The 25,739-nt window shown below is 42.8% G+C and overlaps 2 protein-coding genes across 2 annotated transcripts; both read left to right on the top strand.

Annotated features, from left to right (window-relative positions):
- Nucleotides 1–2,176: 2,176 nt before the first annotated feature.
- On the top strand, nt 2,177–3,094 carry LOC115502306 (vomeronasal type-1 receptor 1-like). The gene is given in 1 exon segment (XM_030297576.1): nt 2,177–3,094. A coding segment is annotated over 1 exon segment (918 nt).
- Nucleotides 3,095–6,653: 3,559 nt separating this feature from the next.
- On the top strand, nt 6,654–16,974 carry LOC115502309 (zinc finger protein 416-like). The gene is made up of 2 exons (XM_030297579.1): nt 6,654–6,838; nt 14,021–16,974. The coding sequence occupies exon 2, from the start codon at nt 14,540–14,542 to the stop codon at nt 15,104–15,106; it is 567 nt and encodes a 188-aa protein (XP_030153439.1). The 5' UTR covers nt 6,654–6,838; nt 14,021–14,539; the 3' UTR covers nt 15,107–16,974.
- Nucleotides 16,975–25,739: the final 8,765 nt, after the last annotated feature.

The following is a 25,739-nucleotide window of genomic DNA, read 5'->3' as shown; positions in this document are numbered from 1 at the left end:
TCAGTTTTCAATCATGGAACTTGAAACCTAGCTTACAGCTATCGCTCCTTAATCCATGCCAGGAAGACCGTGACTCCGTAAACTGCTGTCCAGCATGCTGGCTTTGTGTCTTCGCAATCTGAAGAAGTCTTCATACTTCATCAACCAAGACTGAAACATCAGTGACTCTGGAAGAAGGGATTGTCCTCATGAGGAAGTCTCTCCTCAAATGTCGTTGAATTTATTTTTTACTATTTAATTTCGTATCTCTGAATCTTTTCCCATGATGAAATATTTTTATCTGACATCCACAAGTCTTATCCAAACAGGCCATTTTTTTGTGTGCCTCCACAGACATTTCTGCAAAATGCAGGCTGTTCAGCTAATGCAGGGGTAATGGTTGATAGTCACCCTTTACCAGTTTTCAGAATAATTAGTTGTTTCCCTAACATCTTCCGGCATTAACCTTTGCATTACTTGTCTATATATGCCTTTGGTTTATCTGTCAATCCTTTCAAGTTACCGTTGCACCAAACTGGGGCAGTGACAGCTTCTTCAGGACAGACCTTGCCACCTCCCAAAGTAACCCTCAGCACTGATGGTTTCCTCTATTCCCTTGCCAAGCAAGGAGTTTTGGGATGATCTTTGGAGGTTCCTGCCCTAGATCTGGAATATGTCAGTTTTTTCTTTTTTCCTAAACCACACTGCTTCTTATACGGAAAAACTGTATTAGGTGTCCATAAACTGGGCGCTAGAATTAGGCACTGTCATGAAGTTGTCTATAATTTCTAGATTTTTTTCAATGAAAAGAAAAATGAAATACATGCAAGTTAAAACCAATACTATAGGAGTTGATATTATTTCTGTCAAATGTAGGCTTTAGACTTTTACTCAGAGTATTTGGTTTCATATGTGCATTTGTTTTGTCTTATAGGGAAAGATTTATTTCCCATTTATACGAATATGTTTGTTCCCAAAATACCCTACAAATACATTATAGTAAAATATGTAGACAAAAGTTAAGATTTGGGCAGATAGTTTTGCCTCCATTTATCCCCGTTCAGGATATACACTCAAAATTCTAATTTTCAATTCACTTGAAATGTATTTCCCTATTCATATTTCCTTTACATACAGGGACAGCCACGTGGATAGCCAATCAAATTTTGTAACATTTGAATTTAGTGCTTTTAAAACAATTAATTTAACATAATTTTTTTTTTAATTTTTTTTTTCAACGTTTTTTATTTACTTTTGGGACAGAGAGAGACAGAGCATGAACGGGGGAGGGGCAGAGAGAGAGAGACACACACAGAATCGGAAACAGGCTCCAGGCTCTGAGCCATCAGCCCAGAGCCTGACGCGGGGCTCGAACTCACAGACCGCGAGATCGTGACCTGTCTGAAGTCGGACGCTTAACCGACTGCGCCACCCAGGCGCCCCTAATTTAACATTATTTAATAATTATGTGAAATACGTACATTTGTACATATAAGGCACTATGACAACATTTCTTCCTTACAAGTCTAGCTTTAAAATTAGCCCCATCCTATATATGTTCTGTGTCCATATTGTCACTCCTCCACACACTTGGGGAAACCTTAGCATGTTACACACAGTTTTGTACCTTGCTTCTCACTTCAGAATACACACAGTTCATAACTGCAGATCAGAGTCTAGAGATCCTCCTCATTCAATTCACAGGTGTGGAAAACTCTGTTGTGCAGATGGGCCATAAATCACTCACCATGTTCCAGTGAACAGACATTTGTTTCCAAGTGGAACCTTCAGGAATAGACTCTGTACCCATTAGCATACATATATAATGTTTATTTTTTTCTTTTAAAAAAAATTTTAATGTTTGTTTATTTTTGAGAGAGAAAGAGAGGCAAAGCGCCAGCAGGAGAGGGCCAGAGAGGGAGACACAGAATCTGAAGCAGGCCCCCGGTTCCGAGCTGTCATCACAGAGCCAGACGCTGGGCTCGAACTCATGAACCGTGAGATCATGACCTGAGCTGAAGTTGGACGCTTCACCGACTGAGCCACCCAGGCGCCCCTATAGTGTTTATTTAAATTTAGAAAGAATGTGCTAAGCTTAGTGCTGGAGGCCACTGGGTTTGGTGGTAAATATTTCTTTTTGTTTGTCAAACTGCATTCCTCTGGCTGCTACTGAAACCAATGTTCCATAGATGACGTGATGGCTTCTGTCAAGTGGCAAATCGGGATTACCTTAGTCACTCAGCTGGGAGTGGGAATCCTTGGAAACTTCTCCCTTCTTTGTCTTTATAACTTCACTCTGCTCACTGGACACAAGGTGAGACCCACAGACGTGATTCTCAATCAACTGGTCTTAGCCAACTCCTTGGTGCTTTTCTCCAGAGGGATCCCTCATATAACGGCAGCTTTTGGAGCAACATATTTCCTGAATGAGGCTGGATGTAAGTTTTTCTTCTACTTCCACAGAGCAGCCAGGGGGGTCTGCCTCAGCACCACCTCCCTCCTCAGTGGCTTCCAAGCCGTTAGGCTTCGCCTCAATGTCTCTAGTTCGATGGAGCTCAGAAGGAGATCCTCAAAGTGCATTTACTTGTGCTGTTGCCTTTGCTGGATCCTGCATCTCTTGGTAAGCATCTTTGTTCCTATTAAAATAGCTGGTCCAACGCACAGTAAAAACCTTAGTGTGAAGATAAATTATGGATACTGCTCCCCATTAAATCCGGACTGATTTTTAAAGTTTATAGTGACAGCCCTATTTTCTACAATTGACCTCGCATGTTTGGCCTTCATGGTCTGGGCTAGTGGCTCCATGGTTATTTTCCTACACAGGCACAGGCAACAGGTCCAATATATTCACAGCAACAGCCATTCTCCTAGACCTTCTCCCGAGGCCAGAGCTACGTACACCATTTTGATCCTTGTGAGCTGCTTTCTCTCTTTTTACTCACTGTCTTCTCTTTTGTCTGTTTGGATGATTCTATTTGTTATTCCAGGCCAGTGGCTGGTGGATGCCTCTGTATTTTTGTCTTTATGTTTCTCAACATTCAGTCCCTTTTTGCTCATTTTCAGTGATACTCGTGTCACTGGTAAACTGCAAAACCGGTTCTGTTTTATTGGCTAGGCGAGGTAAACAGCTTTTGCTAACTTGGCTGAGACCATAAGACTCTGTTCTCTACGGGAAATTCAATCATTCTTTCCATCATCTGCTAATACTTAGGGATCAATAATTTTCAGATTTTTGATAAGAAAGTATTATGCTGTGTAGACTGAAACAATTAGGTCCTAGAACTCATGAACCCTATAATAGGGGCACGTGAATATTATGTAAGTTGTTTACACAAACATTACTCAAATTGTTTTAGCTTCATTCATAGAAAAATCCATGAAATTTTGAAATAGTAGAACAGAGGAAAAATCGTGAGTTTGGGGATTTAGACAAAATCTCTCACTTTGCAGGTGTTTTGGTGTATACATAGCAGTAAATTATATGTAATATAAAGTTTTCCATTTTAATTATTTTCAAGTATACGATTCAGTGGCATTAAGTAAATCTGCAGTGTTCTGTGTCTACTACCATTACCACTATCTGTTTCTAGTTCACATATATGTGTGAAAATAGAATTTATATACAAAAATAATACAACATATAAAGTTGTGTTAATTTCAAGTACACAACATAGTGATTCGACAACTCTATACATTACACAACGCTCACCGTAAGTGCAGCCACCATCTATCACCATGCAGGGTTATTACAATATTATCGACTCTGTTCCCTATGCTGTATCTTTGTCCCTGTGGCTTATTTATTTTATAGCTGGACACGTGAAACTTAAAAAAAAAATCAAACCAAACAGAAAATATGTACCCAGTGACCAATAATTTCCCATTTCCCTCTCTACCTAGGCCCTGCCAACCTCTAACATATGTTCAGTCTCTATGAGCTTGACTATTCTGGGTATTTCCTATGAATGGAATCATAATATTTATCTTTTTGGGTCTGGCTTTAATCACTTAGCATAATGTTTTCAAGTTTCACCCATCTTGTTGTATGTATCAGAACTTCATTCCTTTTTGTGGCTGAATAATATTCCATTGTATAAAATACCACATTTTTTAAATCCTTTCCTGTGTTAACAGATACTTGGATTGTTTCCACCTTTTGGATATTGTGAAGAGTGCTGCTATGACCATTGGTGTACAAGTGTTTGTTTGAGTCCTGCTTTCCATTCTTTGGGTTGGATACCAGGAGTGTTAAATGCTAGGCCCAATGGTATTTCCATATTCAAGTTTTTGAGGAGCAGCTAAACTGGTTTTCACATTGTTCAATCTCACACTGCACTATTTTACATTCTCATCAGCAACAGATGAGGGCTCCAATTTCTCCAATTTTTCTAAGGCTTTGTCAATACGATTTCTGCCCCACGGCCATCCTGGTAGATGTGGAGTGATACCTCATCATGGTTTTGGATAAAATTTCCCTAATGAACCATTCTGTTAACATTTTAAGTAATTCACACCTGCTGTTTTCCATGATCCCTTTCCTCACCTATTTTCCCCTATCTACTGACCTTCCATCAGTATGCAAATAGGGACTAACACCTAGAAGGAAAACTTTCTCGCTTCTATCACCTCCTTAATGCTCTATTTCATTTCCTGATGCTCCAGAATCATCTTCCCCACTGCCCATCCCAATCAACCTTGCAGCCCACACATTAAATTCCCTCCTCCACTCTCTTTTCCATTCCCCAAATGAAGTCAAGGAAACCCATCTTTCTTCCAGTGTGAGTAAACTACACATAGCAAAATATATATCCAAAAGGAAACAGACACATCCTGTTAGAAATAAAGGTAATATATGGCTTGAGCCCATTACTTTGGGATTTTCTTCCTCCTTTATTCAACTCAAAAGATAACCTTCCTAACTCAAGTAAGACTTCTAGAAGCGGCTCCTACTTCAAGTAAGATTTCTTCCAGCCCTTAAATAGGTTAGAAGTTTCATGCTGTACTCTGTGGATTTCCATGTACTCAGAGCTCAGGGTGAGGAGGAGTCTGGAATCCCTACGTAAGCCCAACAGAGAACGGGGTATGGGCACTGAAGAAACCTCAGTAAATCTGCGTGGGGTCGCCAAGGTGTCTGGAAAAAAAAAAAAAAAAAAAAAAAAAAACAACAACTAACCTGTGCAGGTGCTGGATGAGACTTCACAAGGCTGGGCAAAGAACTACTACTGCTGGGGCTCGGAACCGCTGCAGATGGCACAGGCCACAGAGTGAGGGTGCTATTAGAACCCTGCAGGGAACAAAGGCAACAATGACCCCCCTGCTGTTTACACTCAGGTTGCCACCCCATTCTACTACCCCACAAGCGGTTCTCACCCTTTGACTTATCAAGTATTTTTCAAGTTTCTGTTTTAAAAGCATTCACCATTGCTTTGGGTTGCTTTCCAGACACCCCTGCGGGAAGCCACACGGGGGGGGTGGGGCTTTGTCCCGGGTGGGGCCTTGCTTGCATGGACTTAGGCTCAGGGGCAGGTAGGTCTTGGAGGCAGCAGAAGCCCACGCTGAAGGTAGGTTCCGCTTGGGGCTCTCAGTGCACCTGTTTCCCTGAGGGAACCTGGTTAATTCTTTCCCTCCGCAGACAGACATGCTCATCAGGTCAGCGGGCCAGGTGTGATCTGAGGTCGCATCTGACCGGGGACAGCGTGGGCTGGGCACAGAGGAGATGGAACTTCAGACCCCAAGGTGCCGGTGGGCCCCACGGAAGCTCGGGTGGAGGGCCGGGCAGCGCGGGGATCCGGGGACACACCTAGAGGGCGTGGGCACCTCCTCAGAGGCCCCCGAGTCTGAGTTCCCCCTTTCCACCCAAGGGGCTTCCAGGGGGCGCCCGCCCGGGTCCCGAGAGCGGTGAGGGCCGCGAGCTGCCGCCGAGGGCCCCCCAAAGGACAGCGGGGAGTTGCTGGCGCGCGCTGACGTTCCTGGGTGTCGGGCTCCTCCCGACAGGGCTCCCCCGGGGCCCTCAGGCTCCAGGCGCCGAATTTCCGCCGCGGATCCCGGGGGCAAAACGCCCCCGCCTCGGGCCGCCGACCTGAGCCGCCAGCGACGCGTCCGGGCGGCTCGGGGGGAAGAGTGCGCACCTGTGCCCGCCGAGGCCAAATCCCGACCTTTCTGGGCGACCCGCGGGAAGCGCACACAGTGCCGCCGGGCCTGATCCGGGTCTTTTAACTCGTTCTGAGACGCGGGGCCGGGGCGCGTGGGGAGCGGCTCCGGGACTGGGGAGGGGGTAGGCACGTCCAGCACTGGGCGCTTCCCCGGGGGAGACCTCCCACGTCGCCCACGACCACCCCGCTCAGCCGAGGGGCGCCCGGGTGCGGGTCGAGCTTCCGCGAGGGGACCGTCCCGGGGCCCCTCCTCACACCTTCCTAGACGGTGTCTGTACTCCGCGAGCAAACGTGGCCTCGGAGCTCCGCGAACCTCGTGCCGAGCGCCACCGTGGGGACTACATTACCCATAATTGCCAGTGCCGCGTGCCCAGAGTGTGCAGCCAATGAACGCGCAGAAATAGGGGAGTTTCCGCGTGTGGACCAGAGCTTCGGGGCGGGACTTCCGGCACCCCTGAGGCTGCAGTCGCTTTGCTTTCGCGCGCAGCCGGGATCTGGGACCTTTAGGAGCGTGCAGTCGGGTCCGCGGTGGTGAGAGCCAGAAGGCGGTAGGGGTGGGGTTGTCCCCACTGCACAGCAGCTGGTCTGAGGGTCGGAGGCGGTGGTTGACAACTGTGCACGAGTCCCGTCTCTGTCGCCAACCTCTTAGGACCCCTCTGTACCTACAGAGTCGGATGGCGGCGGCCGCGCCCCGGGACCCGACTCAGGTAAACGCGCGGCCTCCAGGCCCTCCCCGCCCTTCCTCCACCCAGGCCCTAAAGGCCCGAACACGAGGTGCCTGCTCGCGTCCCTATGGCCCAGGCCCAGGGGTCCGGGTCAGTGGGGAGATAATGTGTGACGTCCCCATTTCTTTTTCTCTTCTTTTCTTTTCTTTTCTTTTCTTTTTTCTTTTCTTTTTTTTCTTTTTTCTTTTCTTTTCTTTTCTTTTTTTTCTTTTCTGCGTCCCCGTTTCTGAAAGCCACCGTTGATGAGATGTGAGAGTGTTACAGGCAGAGAGACCGGTTTGCAGGGGCAATTGATCCAGGAGCAAATGCTCCTGTAGTGCCAAGATGAAGAGTTTCAACTTAATTCTCAGGATGCCGGAGCCATGGAGGGTTGTGAATAGAAGAGGCACAAGATCTGAATTAGGCTTCTCAAAGTTTTCAAAAAGTTACTCAGAGTTAGAACAGACCGGAAAGAAGATGATAATTCCGAGGCACAGGGAGTTTGAGTCCTTGGCCAAGGTCACGCAGTTGTAAGAGTCAGCACTGGGGACTGAGGCTCAGAGAGAATGCAGTCATCCCAGGTCACCTGGCTCCAGGTCCGGGCAGGGGTGCAGGGGAGCCCATGGAGCCCTGCCATGGTTACATCCCTCGGGTGACCCTCCTCCTTGCACAGATTACCAAGACCAGAGAAGCACTTATGGACTGTAGGAAGGTGAGCGAAGGATATCCCAGGCCCTCAATGGTCCTGAGCCCCCATCTTGGTCTCTAGAATTGTGTCCTGAGTCTCTTTGCCCGCCACTCTTCCACTCTTCTTGGGCCTGGAGACCCAGGGTCATAAATCCAGGCTGGAAGTTATATGGAGAGGTCCCTATTGCTGGCAACCAATACAGTGAGGTAAAAGATTGTTCCAGACAGAGGTATTGGAATATGTTCATGCTAGGAGGTGAAGGTGTGTTTGTTCAAGGAACTGCAGTTCCTCTTCTCATGAGAGAGAAGAGAGAACAGAGAGCAGTTGGGAAGGGGTCGGGCCTGGAATGGCTCCATGAAAAGTTGGGTGTCTCTTCTGGAGGTGATGGGGAAAATAGGTTTGGAGCAGAGGGAGGTGATCTGACCTCGGTCTCATCAGGACCCCTGAGGCTGCAGCCTGGAAGAGAGAGAGCAGATACTCTTGGGGGGCCAGGGATGATGGGAAAAACAGGCAACTTGCAGTCCTTGAGGTGAGTGCTGGTGGTTGTACCGGGGTGCTGGCTGTTGAAGTGGGAGAGCTGGTTGGATTCTGGATCAGTTTTTAAATTAGGCCTGGCCAGAATTTCAGATTTTGAGAAAGAGAGAGAAAAAGGTAAAGAGTTGTAGGGCTCAGCAGCTGGAAGGGTGGAAACTCCCTTAACCAAGATATTAAAGTTGGTAGAAAGATTAATTCTCACTGGGGAGATGAGTTTTGTTTTTGGCTATCTTAAGACTCGGAGATGTTTCAGAGAAACACGTGTGGAGAACAATTAGTAGATGGCCACAAAGGTCTGGAACTCTGAGAAGGGGTTCAATAGGGAGACATCCAGAAGGTGGTGGTGTCTGCACCGGGGGTAGCTTGGGTCCCAATTAGGAGGGGGATCCTTGTCATCATGATAAAGGTCACAGCAAGGGGAGCTGGGAGCTGTGACTGTCATGCCTGGGCATCTGGGTGGGGTGCTGGGCCTCATAAACACAGCTGAGGGGGAGAAATGGCTGTGGGAAGGTTGTGGGAGAGGACAACCTGTCAGGTGGCCAGGGCTTCCACAGGAAGCGTGGACATAAGGGGAATGTGGGCGCACAAGAGTAACTGAGACAAGATGACACTGAGGCCCACATTAGTGTTTATTCGTACTGCGGACTTACCAGGCATTTATTGTGTCTCTTGGTGTATCCTAGCTGTTTCAGTCAGGCTGGCAAATTAGCACCGGGGCAGAAGTCATCATCTAGGAGCCTCGCTGGGGCTGGGGTAAGAGACCTCCAGGGCTGGGCTTTGACTGCTGGTTTGATGGATAGGAAGGCAGTGACTGACGAGGGGACATCACATGCACCACGAGTGGAAGGGAGCCCTGGGGACCTGAGGTCTGCAGGTGGTTCTTGGTGTCTGGGGTTGAAGCAAGGAGCAGAACCGGGTGGAGAAGCCTGCAAGTGGGTTTTGTCCCTTCCGGTAGCAGGGATCAGTGGAAGTCTGGGGTAGCGCTGGGTCCTTTTGGAATTTGCCAGACACCACCTGGATGTCATAAGCAGGTAATGCCTGCCATTACCAGGGTGATGCTTCTGGGTAGGAGGGGAGAAGTGGTTTCCAGAGCAAGACTATGAGAGAGGTGTGGTGGAAGTAGTTTCATGGAGAGAGAGCATGAACTGAAGGACCTAGGGCCGTGACTTTGAGGACATAAGGGTGGAGAGTGAGCCCATGTTTGGTTGTGTCTCGGAGGCACAATCTGGGAGACCTCAGACAAGAGGACGTATGTCCTAATGCCAGGCTCAATATTTAGATGGCACCTCCCTGCCTACATGCCGGTTGTTGCTGTGGGCAGTGACAATGATCATGATACTGTGAGAAGAGAGCAGGTCTCTCTGGCTCCAGGACCTGATATGTCTTCCATAGTGGGGACCGCTGGAAGGAGAGGGAGCATGGAATGAATGTCGGGGTGAAGAAACTCAGAGTTGTAAAAAAGCTGATCAAGGAATGATCTGTCCCCATCACGGCAGGGCTGTGTGACTTTTGAGGACGTGGCCATTGACTTCTCCCAGGAGGAGTGGGGGCTTCTTGATGAGGCTCAGAGACGCCTGTACCACGATGCGATGCTGGAGAACTTGGCACTTACAGCTTCGCTGGGTAAGGCCTTCACACGCACCCCAGTATCCTGGTTTTTGTCCATTGTCTTTTACCTCCCGGGCAGCTCTGCCCTTTCTGCAGCCAAACCATGGGTCCTGCTCGCTTCGCCATTTTCTTGGCACACGTGTCATGTGGCGGACCATAGTTGTGTGCACTGCCCTTAGAAGACCTAAGTCCCATTGCTCCAGGCATTCAGGGAAGGGTCTGGGATTCAGGAGTCTTGCTGTCAGCCTAACGCACTGTAACCTTGTTTGCTCTCTCCCTGGCAAGATGACTGTGTCCATGGCACCTTGTGTTCCAAGTGCTTAATTACGGATAGAGTCAGTGGTTTTAATAATACTGATGTTGGTAAAATGTAAAACACAAAGGATAAACCCTAATGTAAACTGTGGACTTTAGTTAGTAATCATTCCTTTGTCAATGCCTATAAAATGTGAAACACAAAGGGCAAATGATATTGATGTTGGATATGGGGTCCTGGTGGATAGAACAACATTTAGGTTACAGTAGCCCACCATGAGGTACCCTTTAATTTTTCTAGATTTAAGAACAGGTACAATCGAGTTGTAGGACAGAGGAGTAGTGAGGATACTCTCTTTTATTTATTAGATTTTATATAACAAGTTTTAATCCCTGGAGACCCTGTTTTAACTTACATTGGGCCATATTAACATTTTACCTGGGTTGGAGGTGGGGGGCTATGGGATCTCATTTTATTGAGCCCATCTCTGTCAGAGACTTACATTAATTTAAGTGTATTCATCATGTTAGAGCATCTGTGCCCAATATGGGATATTTCTGGGTCTTAAGACACTGGGAAATTTAGGAAAGGCTAGTGTTCAAATGAGGCATATCTGTTTCTGTTTTATATCTGGTTACTTTCCTGAGTATAGGAGTACAGTGTGTAAAAGTAGTGGGATTCCCCAGATAACAATTTGAGCCCCAGTAATGATTAGGTTGATGAGGTTTTGGCTTTGGTGCCTTTAGTAAATAATGTTTAAACCACTTTACTGAGGAATTATTGACATGTCTAAAAACTGTATATATTTTATGGATACAATTTGATGGGTTTGGGGATAAGTATATACCCGTAAATACATTACCATCAGCAAAGCCATAAACATCCATCCCTCCCTAAATTTCCTCTCAACCCTTTATTATTATCTTGATCATTTGTGTGTGAATGTGTGTGTGAGTGTGTTAGCAAATTTTAAATATACAGTAGTCCCCCCTTACCCATGGTTTCTCTTTCCATGGTTTTAGTTACCCACAGTCCACTGCAGTCTGGAAGTAGATGATCCTCCTTCTGATGTATCTTCAGGTCAGTAGTAGCCTCACGCTAAGTCACAGTGCTTGTGTCATTCATCTATCCTATCACATAGGCATTTTATCATCTCACATCTTTACAACAAGAAGGTATGGTAGAGTAAGAAATTTTGAGAGAGACCACATTAACATAACTTTTATTATAGTATATTATTATAGTTGTTCTACTTTCTTATTATTATAGTATATTATTGTAATTGTTCTACTTTCTTATTAGCTATTGTTAATTTCTTACTCGGCCTAACTTATACATTAAACTTTATCATAGGTGTGCATGTATACGAAAAAGTGTAATGTAGACAGAGTTCAGTACTATCTGCAGCTTCACGTCTCAACTAGGGATCTTGGAATGTGTATCCCTCAAACATAAGGGAGAACTATTGCACATTATGGTACTGTTAGCTATAAACTGCTGTATAGTACGTCTCCAGAACTTACTCATGTTAATAATTGAAATTTTGTACCATCACTCCTCCATTTCCTCTTTCCCCAAGGCCCCCTTGTCAAGATTAGTTGGTCATATATTTAGGGGTTTATTTCTGTGCTCTCTATTCTGTTCTGTTGGCTTATGTGTCTGTTTTTATGCCAGTACCATACTGTTTTGATTACTATAGCTTTGTAATAGAATTTGAAATCAGGAAGTGTGATGCTTTCAGCTTTGTTCTTCATGCTCAGGAGTGCCTTGGCTATTCAGGGTCTTTTGTGGTTCCACCCTAATTTTGCTTGTTTTTCTACTTCTGTGAAAAATGCCCTTGGTATTTTGAAAAGGATTGCATTGAATCTGTAGATTGCCTTGGGTTGCATGGACATTTTGAGAATGTGAATTCTTTCAATTTATGAACAAGGGATATGTTTCCATTTATTTGTATCTTAATTTCTTTCATTAGTGTTTTATAGTTCCCAGCGTATAGATCTTTCACCTCCTTGATTAAATCTCTTCCTAAGTATTTTATTATTTTTGAGGCTCTTGTAAAAGGGATTGTTTAATTTCTTTTTTGCACAGTTCCTTGTTAGCGTATAAAATGCAAGTGATTTTTGTGTGTTGATTTTGTATCCTGCAATGTAATTTACTGAATTAATTTATTTTAACAAGTTTTTATTTTTCTTGCCCAATCACTCTGGCTAGGACTTCCAGTAGCATGTTGAATAGAAGTGGTGAGAGTGGTCATCCTTGTCTTGTTCCCGATCTTCACCAAAAATCTTTCAGCTTTTCGCCATTGAGTATGATGTTGGCTGTGGGCCTGTCATATGTGATCTTTATCATGTTGAGGTACATTCATTCCTTCCATACCTGATTTGTTGAGAGTTTTTTGTTTATGAAAGGATGCTGAATTTTGTTACATGCTTTTCTATCTTTTGAGATGATGATATGATCTTTATCCTTTATTTTGTTAATGTAGTATATCACATTTATGGATTTGTGTTTGTTGAACCATCTTTGCACCCCAGAGGTAAATCTCACTTGGATGTGGCGTATGATCCTTTTAATGTGCTGTTGAATTTGGTTTATTAATGTTTTGTTGAGGATTTTTGCATCTAGGTACATCAGGGATATTGGTCTGTAATTTTCTTGTGTTGTAGTATCCTTATCTGGCTTTGGTCTGAGGGTAATGCTGGCCTTGTAAAATGAATTTGGTTGTATTCCCTCCCTTCAGTTTTTTGGAAGAGTTTGATGAGGAATGACATTAAATGTTTCATAGAATTCATCAGTGAACCCATCAAATCCTGCACTTCTCTTTTGGGTGAAGGTTTTGGTTTTGTTTTCGTTTTTGTTTTTTAAAGGGGAAGTTTTTGATTACGGATTCAATGTCTTTATTCATTATCGGTCTGTCTAGATTTCCTATTCATGATTAAGTCTTAGTAGTTGTATGTTTCTAGGAATTTATCCATTTCTTCTAGGTTATCCAATTTGTTGATGTATAGTGGTTAATAGTCATCTCTTATGATCCTTGTATTTCTGTGGTATCAATTGTAATGTCCTCTCTTTCATTTCTAGTTTTGTTTGAGTCTTCTCTTTTTTTTCCTTAGTCTAACTAAAAGTTTGTCAATTTTATCTTTTGGGAAAAAAAATTCTTAGCTTTGATCTTTCCTATTGTCCTTCTAGTCTCTATTTTATTTATTTCCACTTTGACCTTTTTAATTTCCATCCTTCTGCTAACATCAGGCTTAGTTCTTTTCTAGTTCTTTGAGATGCAAAGGTAGAATGTTTACTTAAGATCTTTCATTTTTTCTTAATATAGATATGTATCTGCTATAGCCTTCCCTCTGGAACTTTTTTTGCTGGATCCCATAAATTTTGGTATATTGTTTGTATTTTCATTTGTCTCAAGATATTTTTTTTTATTTAAAAAAAATGTTTAATGTTTATTTCTGAGAGAGAGAAAGAGACAGAGCACAAGCAGGGGAGGGGCAGAGAGAGAGGGAGACACAGAATCCAAAGCAGGCCCCAGGTTCTGAGCTGTTAGCACAGAGCCTGACACAGGGCTCGAACTCACAAACTGCTAGATCATGACCTGAGCCAAAGCCGAATGCCCAACCGACTGAGCCACCCGGGAGCCCAAAGATATTTTTTGATTTCCCTTTTGATTTAATCTTTGAATCACTGGTTGTGCAAGAGTATGTTCTTTAATTTCCACATATTTGTGAATTTCCCAGTTATCCTCCTGTTACTAATTTCTACTTTTTGTTGCATTTTGGTCAGGAAAGATACTTGATATGATTTCAGTTTTCTTAGATTTGTTAAGACTTTTTTTAACCTATCATATAATCTATCCTAGAGAATGTTCCCTGCACTCTTGAGTAGAATGTGTATTCTGCCGTTCATTGGAATGTTCTGCATATGTCTGTTAGCTCCATTTGGTCTGTAGTGTTGTTCAGGTCCACTACCTTTTCTATCATCAATGTTTTGTAAAATGAGAAAACGTCATGTTATACATAAAGTTTAAAAAAAACAAACATGATTAATACTTTCCCACCATCGTCAGCATGACTCCTCAGTATTTCTCCTTTTTCAGTTTGTTGGCATGGAATGGAGGATGAAGAGACACCTTTTGAACAGAGTGTTTCCATAGAAGTTTTATCACAGGTCAGGATTCCAAAGACAGGTGCCTCCATCTAGAAGACTCACCCCTGTGAGAAATGTGTCCCAATCCTGAAAGACATTTTGCACTTGGCCCATCTACCTGGGCAGAAAGTGTATGTAGATGGAGCATGTGCAGACCTGTACCAGCTTCGGGAGCATCACAGTGCAGAGAAGAGGGATGTGGGCAGGGCTTCATTTATAAAGAGCTGCATATTCCATGTGTCAGGAAATCCCTTCACCTGGAGAAAAGTTGGAAAGGAGTTCCCAGACACATTGGGCTTTCTCCAGCACCAGGTGATTCTCAACAGTAAGAAGCCAAACAAAATCACCAAGTGTGGGGAGGCCTTTCCTTGTGGAGAAAGTCATTACAAATCATGTGAATGTGGGAAAGCCTCCAGCCACAAACACAGCCTTGTTCACCACCCAAGAGTCTCTACTAGAAAAAGGGTTTATGAGTCTAGCAAATATGGGAAGGCTTTTCACTGCAAGTACTCACTTTGTTCAGCTCCAGAGATCCCGCACTGGAGAAAGGCCTTACGAGTGCAGCGAATGTGGAAAATCTTTTAGGCTAAGGGCCACCCTCATTATACACCAGAGAGTTCACACTGGAGAAAAGCTGTATAAGTGTGGTGAATGTGGGAAATCCTTTAGTCAGTGTTCCAACCTTATTGAACACTGCAGAATCCACAGTGGAGAAAGGCCTTTTGAGTGTGAGGAATGCAGGAAAGCCTTTGCGTGCAAATCCAATCTTGTGAGGCACCAGAGAACACACACTGGAGAAAAGCCTTATGAGTGCAGTGAATGTGGGAAATCCTTCAGACAAAGCTTCACCCTTGTTCGACACCAGAGAATTCACACCACAGCAAGTCCTTATGTGTGTGACCAGTGTGGGAAATCCTTTAGCCAAAGAGCTGCTCTCATTAGACACCAGAGAATTCACACCAGTAAAAGGCTTTACGAGTGTGGAGAATGTGGGAAAGCCTTTGGATCCAAATCCAAACTTTATCGGCACAACTGAAGTCACACTGGCGAAAGGCCTCATGAATGTGCTGAATGTGGGAAATCTTTTACACAAAGCTACAGCCTTGTTGAACACCAGCGAATTCATAGCAGAGCAAGGCCTTTTGAGTGTGGCCAGTGTGGGAAACGCTTTAGCAGAAGAGCTATTTTCACTAAACACCGAAGAATTCACACTGGAGAAAGGCCTTATATGTGTCATGAATGTGGGAAATCCTTTAGTCGAAGCACCAGCCTTACTCAACACTGCAACATTCACACAGGAGCAAGGCCTTATGAGTGTGGCCGATGTGGAAAATCCTTCAGGCAAAAATCTGTTCTCATTCAACACCAGGTAGTTCACACTAAAGAAAGGCCTTACGAATGCAGCAAATGTGGCAAATCCTTTAGCCAACGCTCTAGCCTCAATCTCCACCAGAAATTTCACAGCATGGAGAGGGCCCGTGAATGTAGGAAATACGGGAAATCCTTCATTCCAACCTCCAATGTTGTTTAACACCAGAAAGTCCACATTTGAAAATGGGCTTAGATTTGAAGGAAACATGCCATCTCCCTGTTCACTCTAATGGCCCTAAATAGTTGTGTGAGGGAGCCACATGCCTGAAGTTGAACCTCATACCTCCAAGCATCCAGGGGGGCAAAATATCCCCTCAGTTTATAGGCATGTGTGAGGCTTACAGGGGCTGCACTGCACGGTCCAGACCACCCAGGGCCCTTACCCGAATGCCACCACTGCCAGTTTTTCCAGTAGAAGCCATCCCACTTTACTACCTTGTACACTGCTTCATCGGTCACTCCAGTGTGCCTAAGGCAAGGCAAATGTCTATGGCCTCTCCCATTCCCTGGAGGAAATCTTGAGTAGTCTTTGCCCTTACAGTGATTTCCCTTTTCTGGTTAAGTATGAATATGACTCAGTTTGGGCCAAGAGTGGGCTCTGTTGGAAGCTTGCAGGGAAGGCTTACCTACTTCATGGAAATTGTTGGTTTCACATGACACTTGTAATTGATTTTTCTAGTCTTTAGGTCATCAACCAGTAACTATCTACCTCATTGCTCTGGTTTGTGCAGTAATAAAGGCCTTATTGTTTAATGTACCTTTAATCTGTTCACTGTTTGACGTGGGTGGAAAACAGAATTGTACTCTGTGGATGTGCTTTTGTGGGGGCCCCAGCTTTGTGCACCTCAGCAGGGACGACGTAAAGACCGAGAGTAGCTCTCATTCCAGTTTTAGCCTAATGTGCATTGCTGCACAAGACCTAGGAACCAGTGCAGCGCTTCATAGTCCTAATTTGTGGACTCCATACTTGCTGAGACCATAGGACACTCTAAGGAGGGGTCCCTTGTTTTGCCAAGCTCCGGTGCCTTTAGGAATGGTGTGAATCTATTCTCTTGCTCCTGGAGGGTGCTGTTGAGGGGAAGCTTTTCACCAGGTTCTACAAAGGAGTCAGTGTCCTGATGTTTATAATTCTGAAGACTGGCATCACTGTCAGATAACAGGAGCCAGGCTTCAACCATAACTGGTACTAATATTCTTGATGTGATTAACAGGCAGGGGAGGGGCCTGCAGCAAACCAGATGGTGTATGCCTCTTCTAAAAGTGCAACCTTGCATGTTCCAGTGACTATGCTTGTGAGGAATTCCAGGACCACCACAGCTGTGTGTCTTCTGTAGCTGAAGTCATTGTTAGAGCAAATAATCTAGAGTTTGTGAATTCTTATTGTCTTCCTGAGCTGTTGCCCTCAAGGGCCGTCCATTGTTCTAAAGGCAGAGAAATGAAAGAATGGAGATTGTCCATTGGAGTATTAGGTTGTTAAACCTGCTGGTTTCCAAAAAGTGGGCAATTCAGATTTTTTATTTTGAAGAATTTATTAAGAAGGCTTCACATTCAGCATGGAGCCCAAAGCAGGGCTTGAACTCATGACCCTGATAGCAAGACCTGACCTGAGATCAAGAGTCAGGCGCTTAACCGACTGAGCCCCTCAAGCACCCCTGAACTACTTTTTTAGAGATTTTGAGGCATAATTGACATGCAGTAATCTATACATATTTAAGGTGTACAATTTGAAATTTCTTGTCCTACGTATAAACCCATGAAACCACCATAATCATGACAATGAACAACTGTGATGTACCTCATGCCCTTTTATAATTTCTCCTTGTTCTTACCAGACCTACAGGGATCCAGTGATGTACTGTCTTTAACATATTAGTTTGCATTGTCTAGAATTTACATGAATAGAATCATAAAATGTCTACTCTTTTCTGATATTTTCCACAGTGCATAATTATTTTGAGACTCCTCAATGTTGTTTATATGAATGTTTATTTTTTTATTGTTGAATAGTATTCTACTTTATGGATTTGCCACTGTTTGTTTTATCCATTCATCTGTTAATGGGCGGTTGGATTGTTTCCAGTTTAGTGCTGTTAGAAATAAAGCTTCAGTGAATATAGGCATATGATTCTTTATATGAATGTGTGTTTTGTTTCTCTTACGCCAGTAAGTCAGAGAATGTGAATGTTTCAATATTTAAGAAATTGCCAAACTGTGATCTAAGCTGGTTATACCCGTCTGTGTTCCACCAATAGTACATAAACTCCCGTTCCTCCACATTTTGCCAATGCTTGGTATTGTCAGTCTTTTTAAATTTATTTTTTTTAATGCTTATTTATTTTCGAGAGAGAGAGACAGTTCAAGACAGGGAGGGGCAGAGAAAGGAGAAACTGCAGCAGGCTTCAGGCTCTGAGCCGTCAGCACAGAGCTCGATGCGGGGACTTGAACCCACGAACCGTGAGATCATGACCTGAGCCAAAATCAGATGCTTAACTGACTGAGCCACCCAGGTGCCCCACAGGTCTTTTTAAATTTTAGCTGTTTTAACAGGAGTGTAATAGCAACTCACTATGGTTTTAATTGCAGTTCTCTGATGTTTCATGATGTTGAGGATTTTTATGTGTATTTGTCACTTGTATAACTTCTTTAATGAAATGACTGTTAACACCATTTGCTTATTTTTAAACTTTCCAGTTCTATCAGTCTGCCCACATTTATTAATTGGAATTTTACTATAAGGAAGAGCCGTCCCTTCTGCTTTTATAAACATAGATATATTTTGGTAAATTTAGAATTTCGCAAGTAATCAAAACAGTACAAATTAAAATGAGGAGTAAAAGTTTTTAAACTATTAGAGTGACAAAGATCAAAAAGAATGGAAAACATTCAAACATAGCATAATTTTCCCATTAATTTTATTATCCTGTCATCTACCCTGAAGAATTTATGATGTGAATAACCACTCATGTATAACATGGCTTGACAGAAATTAAACGAAGCTTTTCCTTAATGAACTACGTCATTTAATACATTAAAATTTTGCTATTAAATGTCCAAGTAGCAATAAATAGCGTATTTAAACACTTCTTTCCTACCTCATCCCTTAGAATATTATAATAGTTATAACTTATTAAATACATACAAATCCCTGAATAAGCAATTGATACACATTAATTCACTTAATCCTCAAAATTACCTCCAAAACTAGGTTATTACCATATCCATTTTATAAACTAGGAAACCAAAGCTCTTTTTACTAGCCCAAAGACTAACAGTTAAGCTTCAGAATCTAAATTCAAATTCAGCTGTGGACTTCAGTCTTTAAATTGTGTTAACATTATACAGGAAAATATTTCAAGAAATTTTAGACAAACTTGAATATTAGCTTAATATGTAACCTAAAAGGGTGTTAATATTCATATCTGAAGTGTTCCTACTTTGTTATAAAGAAAAGTTAAAGTTGTTTTAGGGGCACCTGGGTGGCTCAGTTAGTTAAGCGTCCAGCTTCAGCTCAGGTCATGATCTCATGGTTCATGGGTTCGGGCCCCATGTCGGGCACTGCTGAGGGCTCAGAGCCTGGAGCCTGCTTTGGGTTCTGTGTCTCCCTCCCTCGGCCCCTCTCCTGCTCGTGCTCTGTCTCTCTTAAAAATAAATAAACATTAAAAAAAAAATTAAAGTGTACAATTGGTGTTTTGATACATGCTGGCTTACCCCCTGAAATCAGAGGTTTCCTCTGCTCTTTAAAATTTTTTTTAATGTTTATTTATTTTTGAGACAGAGAGAGACAGAGCATGAACGAGGGAGGGTCAGAGAGAGAGGGAGACAGAATCTGAAGCAGGCTCCAGGCTCTGAGCTGTCAGCACAGAGCCCGACGTGGGGCTTAAACTCACGGACTGTGAGATCATGACCTGAGCCGAAGTTGGACGCTTAACTGACTGAGCCACCCAGGCGTCCCTCCTCTGCTCTTTTTAACGCATCCTTCCTAACATAAAAATGATAGACATATTTTACCCTTTGCAATGGATATTTTCAAATATATACATAAAAGGAAATGTGTCATGAGCTCCATGATCCGAAGCCTAGTCTTTAATCATTGATAAATTCTTGGGTGTTTTGTTTCCTCTATCCCCACTCACATTACTGGATTGTTTTCCTTATAATCCAAACATCTTCTCATTCAGTGCCTAATCTCTTCAGAGTGCATTTCCAAAATGTAAGGACTCATTTATAATCCTAATAACTCTTTTTCAAACAAAATATTTGAAGTATCATAAAATATATTGTTAGTGCTCTATTTTCTCAATTTTCCTAAAATGTTTGTTCTTTAAGGCATTCAGATCCAAAATGGGTCTATATGGCTTTTACTAGATGTCTCTGGTCCCTACTAACTTATAAGAACCACTTCATTGTCTAATTCTTAGACTATGTTTGTTGAAGTTTCTCAGTCATTTTTCAGAATTTGCATGTTCTGGATTTGTCAGGGACTTCCTGAACCTGGGAGAGGAAACAGAAATCCAGACCCAGGAGGCACAGAGAGCCCCCATCAAAATCAACCCAAGGAGGTCCACAGCAGAACACAGAGTAACTAGAATGGCAAAAAGTGGTGGTAAGAGAAAAATTTTAAAGCAGCAAGAGAAAAGAGTTCCGTATAAGAGAAACCCATACGGCCATCAGCTGATTTTTCAGCAGAAATTTAGCAGGCCAGAAGGGAGTGGCGTGATACATTCAAAAGTGCTGAAAGAAAAAACCTGCATCAAGAGTAGTCTACCCAACAAGGCTATCATTCAGAATGGAAGGAGAGAGAAGATTTTCCCAGACAAAAGTTACAGGCACTCATCACCACTAAACCAGCCTTAACAAGAAATATTAAAGGGAATTCTTAGAGTGGAAAGGAAAAAAGCAAGAGTAAAAATAGGAAGCACAAAAGTAGTAAAATGAAGTATATCTATAAAAACCAGTCAAGGGATTCACAAAACAAAAGGATGTAAAGTATGACACTATATGCCTAAATTGTTACTGGGGAGAGGAGTAAAAACTAGTGCTTTTAAATGGGTCCAGACTTAAGTGACCATCAATTTAATTTAGACTGCTATATGCATAAGATATTATATACAAGCCTAATGTAACCACAAATCAAAAACTGGTAGTAGATATGCAAAAAATAAAGAGAAGGGGACCTAATTATATCACTAGAGAAAGCCAGCAAACCATGAGAGGAGAACAAGAGAAGGGAACAGAAAAAAAAAACAAAAAACAAAACAAAAAAAAACCACCATAAAACAAGTATCAAAATAGGAGTAAGTACATACCTATCGATAATTAATTTGAATGTAAATGGACTAAATGTTCCAATCAAAAGTAGGGTGACAGAACAGATTTATTTATCCTCCTCTTTGCTCACCAGACTCTCAAAGGAATTCCTTTGCACTGTGTCTCCTTGGCTTTTGTGTCCTCAAAACACAATATGATATCTAGCCTCGTCTATTTCACATCTGACTAGAGGCAGCTGGAGCCATCTGAACGGATTGCTTCACTGCCACGTTGTGGTATCTCCCCTCTATTCATCCTTCAGGCTGCCCAGCCAGCCAGTAAGCGCCCATATCCAACCACAACTAAGCTCCTGAATCTGTTCCAAATGTACCCCTATATCCTCAATCCCAATGTCTCTGCTTGAATGTCTCAAATGCACCTTGAGCTCATATCCCAACATCCCCAGCTTCAGTTAATAGTCTTAACGTACAAACAAGTTTGAAATCCAGATTCGGCCTCTGGCCACAATGCTCCACACACAGTGCTGACACGTTATGACTGCCTCAAGTAAGTCTGCTCTGATGTCTGGGTGTCTCTCTTCTGTGATGAGTCCTAATATTATCAGTGTTTTCTACCCAATACCAATTCTCTGTGCATCTTCTACCAGGTCAGCATTCAACGATAACCATTGGGTAGTTGATTGCACACAGTTGAGACATTTGTACCCTACTTCTGTTGCTATTTTCTGCATTCATTAGCTAGAAATTCTAAAGAAGAATAAGGAATTTGCCACAATATTCAGTTACCTCAAAATACAGTTTGTGCAGTAAAGGGAAGAAATAGCTTGATACCTTTGCTCTATTTAGTTATTTTCAGAATAACTATTTGGATCACAACATCATCCTCAATAGCCAAACGTTTATCTCAGAGATAAGACGCCCCCTCTGCACACGGGCTCAGACTGTAATCGAAGTGGCCGCTATCACAGCAGGAAGAAACATTTGGCAAGGGGCTCTTTTCTTCAGGTAAGTCTAAGATTTTAAATGAATTGTATCTGTCTTAGCCTGTTAGGGATGCTATAAGGAAACCACAGACTGAGTGGCTTATAAACAACAGAAATTTATTTCACAGGTCTGGAGGCTGGAAGGCCAAGATCAAGGTGCTGGCAGATTTGGTGTCTAGCGAGAGCTCACTTCCCAGTTCACAGACAGCCTTCTTCTTGCTGTGACCTTACATGGTGGAAGGGGCAAGGGAAATTTCTGGGGTCTCTTTTATAAAGGTACTAATTCCATTCATTAGGACAGAGCCCTCATGACCTAATCATTTCCCAAAGGTCCCATCTCCTAATACCATCACCTTAAGCATTAGGTTTTCAACTTAGGAGTTGAAGGGGACACAAACATTCAGACCATAGCAGTATCTGTGTCGGGAAATTCAGTTAGAAACTTACGAGAGGAAAAACAGGTAGGATTGCTGGGGTTAGAATACCGAGACACCCACGCAGGGAAGAATTTCGGCAAAAGGCCACATTGTCTGCTTCCTTGTAACACTCCTTATCCGTTTCCCTTGTCGTGACCCTAGCTGAACTCTCTTCTTCCTTGTCCCTTGACAAGGCTTAGCGTTTGCCAAACCCTAAAAAATTGACTGTGAAGCTTTCTTTGATCAGCATATAATTGGAGAGTGAGAATATTTGTTGGTTGCCCAAGTATTGAAAGCACGCGCTTCATGACTGACATTGCAGTGTGTGCATTCGAGTGTTGCTTTGGGTTTCTGTTCTGCTGAATGGAATCTATAATATCTTGTCTTACTTTTAGGGAATACATTTTTTAAAAATAGAAGGGGTATAATAAATATATAAATACTTGGATAATAAGCTTAAAATTCGACTTTATGTCAAACCTCTCATGTTAGGTAAATTCAATCTCTTCTATATGTTCCACATAAAATTTGAAGGAATCCATAAATTTATTTTAGAATGTATAGAAAACAAATTTTTCACTATTCCTCCGTTTCAGGGACACAGGTTTTCCTCTCCAATGTCCCAGTAATGGCCCTGTGTGAAGTCTTTTCTCTCTAGACCTTGAGTCAACATACTGAGATTCACAAAGTTGACGGTAAAGCTTCAGTCCGAGTGTATCTGAAGAGCAACAACATGATGTTTATTACTTAGAAGTTATGAGGAAGGTACTTTGTACCTAAGTAGCATTATAACATTATGATATCTTTCTTGTATTACTCTCCCATACGGTGAATGGGAGAGTATGTCCCCCTTGTGGAGTCTTTAAGCAACACTACAAAGCTATGTAAATTATACTCTCAAGAGTATCTGAAATTAAAGGATCTATAACATTCAAAGCTCCTAGAAGAAGGAGGCACCACGCCTCAAACGGGTCCAGATGGGAGGCCACATGGAGCAAAAGAACTGGCTCAGTCAAACAGGTGAGGAGCCGAGGGGGGGGGGACCCCTGGGCAAGTCTCATTATTGCGAATCAGTGGGGAGTCCGCAGACAAATAACAAAAGGGAATTTATTAATCCGCTGGAATGTTGCTACATCACGGGAGGAAAGAAAAGGGGCTTGGATAGGGGCTAGCCTTATCATCACACTGGTGTACCTGCTCACGTGGGTGGGGTGCTGACAGCCTGTTTGTAGGATGCTGAGGCAGCAGGAAAATGTGATTTTAAAAATGTACAACACAGGGGCGCCTGGGTGGCGCAGTCGGTTAAGTGTCCGACTTCAGCCAGGTCACGATCTCACGGTCCGTGGGTTCGAGCCCCGCGTCGGGCTCTGGGCTGATGGCTCAGAGCCTGGAGCCTGTTTCCGATTCTGTGTGTCTCTCTCTCTCTGCCCCTCCCCCGTTCATGCTCTGTCTCGCTCTGTCCCAAAAATAAATAAAAAACGTTGAAAAAAAAATTTACAACACAGTCTGGCCACATGCCCCTTTAGGAGCTTCTAAAATTAAAATATGCAGGCATTCTTCACAGAGCTAGAACAAACAATCCTAAAATTTGTATGGAACCAGAAAAGACCCCGAATAGCCAAAGCAATCTTGAAAAAAAAACCAAAGAGGCATCACAATCCCAGACTTCAAGCTATATTACAAAGCTGTCATCATCAAGACAGTATGGTACTGGCACAAAAACAGATCAGTGGAACAGAATAGAGAACCCAGAAATGGACCCACAGACCTGGCCAACTCATCTTTGACAAAGCAGGAAAGAATATCCAATGGAATAAAGACAGTCTCTTCAGCAAGTGGTGCTGGGAAAACTGGACAGCAACATGCAGAAAGATGAATCTGGACCACTTTCTTACACCATACACAAAAATAAACTCAAAATGGATGAAAGACCTAAATGTAAGACAGGAAGCCATCAAAATCCTCAAGGAGAAAGCAGGCAAAAACCTCTTTGATCTTGGCCACAGCAACTTCTTACCCAACATGTCTCCAGAGGCAAGGGAAACAAAAGCAAAAATGAACTATTGGGACCTCATCAAAATAAAAAGTCTGCACAGCGAAGGGAACAATCAGCAGAACTAAAAGGCAACCGACGGAATGGGAGGAGATATTTGCAAATGCCATCAGATAAAGGGGTAGTAACCAAAATCTATAATAAAGAACTTATGAAACTCAACACCCAAAAAAACCAAATAATCCAGTGACGAAATGGGCAAAAGACATGAATAGACACTTCTCCAAAGGAGACATCCAGATGACCAACTGACACATGAAAAAAATGCTCAATATCACTCATCATCAGGGAAATACAAAGCAAAACCACGAGATACCACATCACACTTGTCAGAATGGCTAACATTAACAACTCAGGCAACAACAGATGTTGGCGAGGATGCAAAGAAAGAGGATCTCTTGCAAGAGAATGCAAGGGAATGCAAACTGGTGCAGACACTGTGGAAAACAGTATGGAGGTTCCTCAAAAAATTAAAAATAGAACTACCCTATGACCCAGCAATTGCACTACTAGGTATTTACCCAAGGGATACAGGTATGCTGTTTCGAAGGGACACATGCACCCCCATGTTTATAGCAGCACTATCAACACTAGCCAAAGTATGGAAAGAGCCCTGTCCATCAATGGATGAATGGATAATGTAGATGTGGTGTATATATATATATATATATATATATATATATACACACACACATGTATATATATACACACACACACACACACACACACACACATATATACATACACACATACATACAATGGAGTATTACCATTGTATTGTATTACCATATATACTCCATATATATATATGTATATATATATATATATACACACACACACATATATATACACACACACACACACACACACATATATATATATATATATATATATACACACATACATACAATGGAGTATTACTCAACAATCAAAAAGAATGAAATCTTGCCATTTGCAACTACGTGGATGGAACTAGAGGGTATTATGCTAAGCGAAATTAGTCAGTCAGAGAAAGACAAATATATGACTTCACTTATATGAGGGCTTTAAGATACAAAACAGATGAACATAAGGGAAGGGAAGCAAAAATAATATAAAAACAGGGAGGGGGACAAAACATAAGAGACTCTTAAATATGGAGAACAAACAGGGCTACTGGAGGGGTTGTGGGAGGGGGGATGGGCTAAATGGGTAAGGGGCATTAAGGAATCTACTCCTGAAATCATTGTTGCACTATATGCTAACCAACGTGGATGTAAATTTTAAAAATAAATTTAAAAAATTAAAAAAAAAAAAAGATGCTGTAAACACAATTTGGGAAATTGTGTAAATTTGGGTGCATCCCCTTTAGGAGTATCCGATGCCGCCCCTTTCTTCATCGGAGCCTCCGGGAACCCTTCCTCGCAAGCCCTTTCCGGGTGCCCATATCCTGCCAGGCGTCTGGGCCCTAGAAAGAGAGGAGCATTGCTAGAAGTGGCTGGAGGCAGGACAAGAACTACATTACCCAGAAGGATGTGCCACAGGAAGGGGGTGTTACTGGCTCGCAATGGCAGGGGCGGGGCTTCCGGTGTCGCGGGTG

This window comes from Lynx canadensis, chromosome E2 (assembly GCF_007474595.2).
Source record: "Lynx canadensis isolate LIC74 chromosome E2, mLynCan4.pri.v2, whole genome shotgun sequence".
In the NCBI taxonomy this organism is placed as follows: domain Eukaryota; kingdom Metazoa; phylum Chordata; class Mammalia; order Carnivora; family Felidae; genus Lynx; species Lynx canadensis.
Note: the sequence above shows the minus strand (reverse complement) of the source record. Positions and strands in the feature narration are given on the sequence as shown.